Consider the following 7,037-nt stretch of genomic DNA (forward strand, 5'->3'; position numbering starts at 1 on the left):
GACGCTCAGTCAAGTGTGATACATTGAATACGCAGATGTGAACGACAGTGGGGGCTGGTTTGGGGAAAAAGGCTGAAGACGTGTTACAACAGAGTCCTGCAGCAGCTTAAAGATTTTAGCAAAGCGTCGTGAAGGAGTGACCGCTGTTTGTAATCCTTCGTCGCTAAATGTTAAATGTTGGTTAAAAAAACGTCGAAGCGGAAGTAAAGTCTTCTAGTTCCTGTCATGTCAAAACATGCCAATGCAATGTTTTTAATTTGAAAAACTTTAAACCTTTCTAACCCAGCACATTCATTCACTTTCATATTTTTTCAATATTTAAAATTGTTATAAAACGTGTGCTTACGTTACGTAGGTTTATTTTTAATCTGTAGTCACGTGATGTCACGACGTCACATGTAAACCCGAGCGAAGATGGCGACCGCCGAGGGAGAGTCTTCTGTGCATAATGTGTCGGATGAATTATTTCAAAATTTTTACACTGAGGTAAAGCAGATTTAAAGTTAGATTATTCACTTTAAAGTATCGGTTGCTGTCTTTGCACCGACTGAAGCCGGTTATTGAGCGATTACCGCGTTTATCACCTACGAGGCCTGCTGACATCAGCTAACGAGAAGCTAACGTTAAACGAGATGTTTGTGAGCAGCTTCAGTCTTCTGTTAGTACGAAAAAAAACACTGTTATTTGGGCTTATTTTATTCATTATTATCAGCAGCTAGTACTACAAGCCATGTTACCTAAACTATGGCTTGCTTAATAGGAGTTACTGCGTTGGCGGGCCTTTTATGAAGCTGCTGCTGGGTCAGTGTACATGTTGACCTGTATTTATTTAATGAGGATAGCTTCCTGAAAAAATTAAGAGCATCCTTCTCGTTCTTCGTATTTCATTCTTCGGAGCTGGCTGACATAATTCAGAAGAAAATAAAAATGTATTCCGGAAGCCTTGTTTGCCAGGACCTTTGCATTGTGAAGTTTTTCACTGTTTTGTTTTGCTGCTATTCATTTTTAAAGGTGAAGCAGATCGAGAAGCGAGACTCTGTGTTAACCTCCAAGCAGCAGATTGACAGACTGCTCAGACCTGGCGCATCATACTTCAATCTCAACCCTTTTGAGGTAACCTAGTGCACTAATGGTGTCGTTTTTGTTTTGTTTTTAATTATTATTATCATTGTTAAATATGCTACCTATCAATGTATGTATGTAGCATTTTTAATAATTCATTCACACTTCACTTCTAATTAACAAAGGAACTGCAATAATGTATATAGCTTTTAGGAACTTATGTAATTGATATTTATACTTGATGCTTCCTTATTATTTTCATATCTGTATCTTATTAGACCTAAATCAAAGAAGAGGAAACAATTTTAAAATGTACCCTTTTAAATGTTGTGCTGATCTTAGGAATCAAATCATGTTTTTTTTAAGTGACAGTCTTCCTTCATTCTGTGCAATAATTTTGATTCCTCATACTACTCACTCAGCCAATCTGAAAGGATCTGTGATTGACCAAAGTTACCTGTCAGGGACAAACTTTTCCAAAGCCTAATAACAGAACCCAAGAGTTATTATATTTTTCAAAGCTCTAACTGCTTATGATGTATCAATGCTATGAGATCCAACGCTATTAACAATTGTCGATTTCAAATCTCTTTCAGGTTCTGCAAATTGATCCAGAGGCAACAGATGATGAACTGAAGAAAAGGTTTCGGGCGGTAAGGAAGTGTTATGGAGAAGAGGCTTTTCAGTGACTTCATTTTTACAGACATGGCGTGTTCTTTGCAATGCTGTTTTTGTTTTTAATTTTAAATCTCTTTTACTTGGCAGTTGTCCATTTTGGTCCATCCAGACAAAAATCAGGGCGATCCAGACAGAGCGCAGAAAGCGTTCGAAGGTAACAATTCTCACGTACATCACTTATTGGCTTGTATTTTTGTACAGCTCCAAGTTAATTAAAATGGGTTTTATTGGCTATTTGGACACTCAATAAACTCTGGAGGAAAAAAAACAAAACCTAAAAACCAGTTTCTGTCTCATTGTTGTTTTTGTACAAATTAAAATAAAAAGTATGAAAACAACAATTTGACTTTGTTAGAGCCTCTGTGATACAGTTATCTGCTAATCTTACATTAAAACCACTCTGTAATCGAGCCTTAATGTTATACTATGTCCAGCTGTGGACAAGGCATACAAACTCTTACTGGATCCAGAGCAGAAGAAGAGAGCCTTAGATGTGATTCATGCAGGAAAGGAATATGTGGAGCATATGGTGAGTATTTTCCACCATGAAAACAAAATATCTAATGCCCCCCCCCCTTTCCATGTTACTCAGTTTCATTATCTGGACTTTTTTAATGCGATGTTTCTTTATATTTTAAAGGTAAAAGAGAAAAGGAAACAGTTGAAGAAAGAAGGGAAACCACTGGATGTAGAGGAAGATGATCCCGAAATGGTAAGTTCTACTGAGGTACTGAGACTTTTATTATAATTTTATTGTAATTTCAGAACCACAATGTTTTAAAGGGAAGGCATGTGAAGAATAGTTCTGTCTTTATCACAAATTACTGGACTAGCAAGATGTAAAAAAGAGGGATCGTGCTAGCACTGCAAACCAATAGCAGAATTTTGCTCCAGGAAAGACATTGAAGTAAGTTGTCCCGAATTCAATAAATGTTGAGCAATGAAACAAACCAACAGAGGCCCAGAAGAGTGCAATCAAACAATGAGTTTATTAAAACACACACACTCCTTCCTCAGGAGTATGCAGCATCACATCATCACACACAGCATCACACATAGATTGTGAAGACATATCTGTTGTGTAAAACCTTCTTTAATAGACTGAGCATCAACTCTGAATGAGCACAAACATGCAATGTGTATAAAATAATTATAGCTGCACCTGTAATAAAAAGGTTAATATGGTGGCAATAGCTTTAATAAACATCTTTAATGCAATATCAATGCTGTAGGATATATTATTAATGCAATGTTAATAATGCAGGTTATATTGTAGCAGTAAAATAATTTCTGTACCTCCACAAAGTGTAACTTAATAGGGGGGAGAGGCTTTTAAAAAAACAATATTTTGGGGCAAACTCTGTAAACCTTTATTTTTTAAATCTGATTTGACTGATGCGTGTAGTTTTTATGTGGCAGACACCATTGAAATTAAAGTACTTTGAATAAATGCCCAGCAGTGTTACCAAAAGGCAGTGAAGGTGAATGAGTTTAAATACCTGTGATCATCTATCTAAAGTAACAGAATGGTGAAGAGCAGAGTAGAGGGGGTGATTTGTGACAGAAGGATGAAAAGGAAGGCTTTCAAGATGGTAGCGAGATCTCCTATGATGTATGAAAAAGCACTGACAAAAAGACGTCCAGAGGACCAGAATAGACAGGATTAGAAACAAGTAGATCAGAGGGACGGCTCGGGTTGAGCAGTTTGGAGACAAAATTAGAGAGGCAAGGCTCAGTTGGTTTGGACATGTGCAGAGGAGGGGTAGTAAATATACTGGATTGAAGATAGAGTTGCCAGACAAGAGGGATGAGCACAGAAAAGATTTGTGGAAGTAGTGAAGGCTTTATGTGACAGAGGATAATAGGAATAGAGGTAAATGATCCACTGTGGTGATTGCTAAAGGGAACAGCTGAATTCACAGTTAGTTCAGAATTGCCAGTTAACCTAACCTAACATGCAAACGTGTCAGCCCTGGTTTAGTACTTGGGACCTTCTTGCTATGAGGAAACAGAGCTAACTACTGTACTTCATATCATACATGTGTTTTTTATTTTTCTTTCTCTCCAGTTCAAGCAAGCAGTGTACAAACAGACCATGAAGCTGTTTGCAGAGCTGGAAATCAAGAGAAAGGAGAGGGAAGCAAAGGAAATGCATGAAAGGTAATTGGTGGGATTTTTAAGAACTTGGTTGCTGCTCTGTATGACTAAAACATTCACCCGTCTTTACCACTTGGTAGTTTGTTTTAGAAACAGAGAATGTTTTCATTCATAACATCCTGGATTTCTCTCAATTTACCAGGAAAAGGGCGAGAGAAGAAGAAATCGAGGCAGCAGAGAACGCTAAGCGACAGCGAGAGTGGCAGAAAAACTTTGAGGTGCGTTCTTGTATGCCAGTTGTTACGCATCTGTAAATAGAAACACGATGACTGTGCTATTTGGATTTCTTAATTGAAAAATAATATTTTTATTTTCTTCAGGAAACAAGAGATGGACGTGTGGACAGCTGGAGGAACTTCCAGGCCAAAGGAAAAAGCAAAGAGAAGAAGAACAGGTCCTTCCTAAAGCCCCCTAAAGTCAAAATGGAACAGAGGGAATGATGTAAAACTGGACTTCACTCAATTAAAATCCACTGTTTAAATGAAAGAAACACTTCTGTGTATCCTCTCCTTGTTGTCTGCGGTCATCTGTGTAATCATCATCACAGCCATCAGCATTGTGTCGTAGGACAACATCCCGACCCCGACAGCTGTAGTTTTGTACTTGGCTTTTCTAATGTACATATTTATGATGTGGAGCTGGAGATCATACCTGCCCCGGTTAATAAAGAAATGATGCATCTTCCATTCGTGTGACAGAGGGTGGAAGCATGGTTTGCTGTCATTTGCTTTCTTGTTCTCCTTGTTTTGTTTTGTTTTTTAATAAATCTTTGTCTTAACAAGCCTACTTCACTGTGGTCTCCAAAACTGTTAAAACTTGCAGAAAAAAGTGAAATAACTAGATTATGGGATACAGATATCTATAAGCTATGTGGCATCTATGCTTCTTATTATCTGGCTGTCATTGATTCCTTTTATAAGTAGAATATCAACTGGATACAAATTTACAAATGTGTTGTTGGAACAGGCATTCTTGTTGAGAACCTACATCTCTGTGCATGTCTTCTGTGTATTCATAATGTAAATTTAAGCAGCTCACCATTTTACTCCCAAGTTATGTTTTGGAGAAAATAAATTTTAAAAAACTGCTTAGTTTCTGTTTTGGCTTTTTTAAGGACAAAATGAAAAAAAAAAAAAAAAAAGACTGAAAATGAACAGTGGGAAAATAAAATAAAAGTTTAATAATTCAGTTTTCTCTGCAGTTGTACTCAGCAAACATCATGAAACAATGGTGATAGCTACAGTCTATAATTTGTAAAACAAACATCAAAATAAGAAGCAGCATTGTCTGCCAAAGGAAAAAGAATACTTCAGAAAATACAGAGTAATATAAATGTTTCCCGTCCTCTTGGGTTACATGGTGAGAGCCAGTCTCATTTTCTCCATCCAGTCTCATTTGCAGAAAAATTTGCAAAAGCATGCGGCTCATTGGAAAAAATCTAAACGTCTTTACGCGTCCCATCTCACATGACTTTGCACTGATCTCCTGCACCTGCACCAGGCGCCGTCACAGCAGGGGATGCATTAGTAGCCCCCATCAATCCATCCAGACTGAGGCCCTGAAAGGCTCCAAAGAAGGAGTCGTCCTTGGCCGGGGTCGGTTTCCTCCTGGGAGCGTTGCTCCGCTGCAGGCACAGGTGTTCAGGTTAGATAATGACACGCTGATAAGTCAGTAGCATTTGAATGTAGCTGCTCACTTACCCGTGGGAGGCAGTGATGGCTCCTGAACTGAGTTTTCCTGACAGCCCTTTCAGCGTTCTTCTTGGCCAGCATGGCTTGCTGACGTTTCCTTTGGCAAACAGCAACATTTAGCGTGGCACATGGGCGAGGAGCTTATTCATGTGAGGAAGAGTCTTATCCTCACTAAGCCAGGTCTGTCTGGCCAAGAGTCTTAGCTTGATGACAAGATAGTAACTGAAAATCATTGTTTTCTTAAAATACAACAGCAACTCTAACTCCTGTTTATTGTATTGCAAAGAAAGCTAAAAGTGATCGTGAAAAACTCCACACACCCTGGCAAAACCACATTAAAAACTGAAATTCAATCAATCACATGAATGCTTCTGTTTAATTTATTTATTTATTTTTACCTTTCCCTCTTCAGTTCATCCTGGTAAGCTCTGAGCCAGGAGTCTGGCACTTTTTGGCTGTTGCAGGGAACGCTTCTCCTCCTGCTGAAGCTCCTCCTGCGGGTGAAGCTGCTTCTGCGGACAGACTGGCTCCTCCCGGCGCCCCTCTTGGCGGTGCTTTTCCCCGACACACAGCTGGTGAACTGCTTCAGGGGAGCGCCCAGTGACATTAAGGAATCCATTTGCGCCGTTTGTAGATGTCGCTTGATTTATCAGGTAGACTTTTCCGAGTATTTAAGGCAATATCAGCATGAAGGTGCGCCTCTTTGTTTGGGATAAATATTCAGCAGAAGTGAGGCTTTTATTGGAGACTGTAATCTGCAAATAAAAAGTACAAGCAGAGAAAACTTTAATACCTCTATATTGAAATTTAAAAAAAAGAAAAGAAAAAAATACTATCCATCCTTTATTTGGAAAAGTCTTTGTCTGTGTCCATCAAAAAGAGACACCCTAAAGTCACAATTTTACAAAACATGTTGCACATGGTTTAAAGAAACAATGACTGACCTTTGTGCGTTCTCCTGTAGACACAATGGGCTGATGATATCATTTGTCAAAGCTGTAAAGCAAAGGATCCATTTAATGCTCTGCTGCCAGCACTTCAGCTTGTGTACCTGTAGACACCTCCGCTCTGCAGCGCTCTGCTCTTATGTGGATTTGACTGATGACCTTGCAGGTCTCCAAATTGGATTAACTGAGGACGCAACAGTCGCTTATCTCATTAACAACAGAGTAGCTGCAAACAAATCTGCACATGCAAACAGATGCTTAAAAAAATTTACATCCAGGGGACTGACGACGACTAAGCTACACTTAGTTGAAAATTTTCATTGTCAATTTTAGCAGCTGATGAAATTATTTGGAAACAGGGTCAGAGGAAGCCTGACAGATGGGAGCTGATCAAGTGGAAGGCGGAGGATGACGCTTTTATGACGCACAGAGGACGACTTCTACCCAAAGACGAGACAGTTTCATTGACTGGAAGGATCAATTTCATTCACAGATTCGCTTC

At 39.0% G+C, this 7,037-nt stretch overlaps 2 protein-coding genes across 2 annotated transcripts; one reads left to right on the forward strand and one right to left on the reverse strand.

The window, feature by feature from the left end:
- The first annotated feature begins 409 nt into the window (after positions 1-409).
- On the forward strand, positions 410-4,929 carry dnajc8 (DnaJ (Hsp40) homolog, subfamily C, member 8). Its single transcript, XM_085346037.1, has 9 exons — positions 410-486; positions 1,012-1,113; positions 1,659-1,715; positions 1,828-1,894; positions 2,175-2,269; positions 2,381-2,452; positions 3,809-3,900; positions 4,040-4,115; positions 4,218-4,929. The coding sequence occupies exons 1-9, from the start codon at positions 415-417 to the stop codon at positions 4,335-4,337; spliced, it is 753 nt and encodes a 250-aa protein (XP_085202163.1). The 5' UTR covers positions 410-414; the 3' UTR covers positions 4,338-4,929.
- A 430-nt stretch (positions 4,930-5,359) lies between these two features.
- Positions 5,360-6,207, reverse strand: LOC146609547 (uncharacterized). Its single transcript, XM_085347042.1, has 3 exons — positions 5,987-6,207; positions 5,598-5,685; positions 5,360-5,521 (listed from the first exon to the last, which is right to left on the reverse strand). Exons 1-3 carry the CDS (start codon positions 6,205-6,207, stop codon positions 5,360-5,362), a joined length of 471 nt encoding a protein of 156 aa, XP_085203168.1.
- Between the last annotated feature and the right edge of the window lie 830 nt (positions 6,208-7,037).

The sequence above is a fragment of the Diplotaxodon limnothrissa genome, linkage group LG22 (assembly GCF_057381915.1).
Source record: "Diplotaxodon limnothrissa isolate DT_005_m linkage group LG22, D_limnothrissa_male_GT1.1, whole genome shotgun sequence".
Taxonomy (NCBI): Eukaryota; Metazoa; Chordata; class Actinopteri; order Cichliformes; family Cichlidae; genus Diplotaxodon; species Diplotaxodon limnothrissa.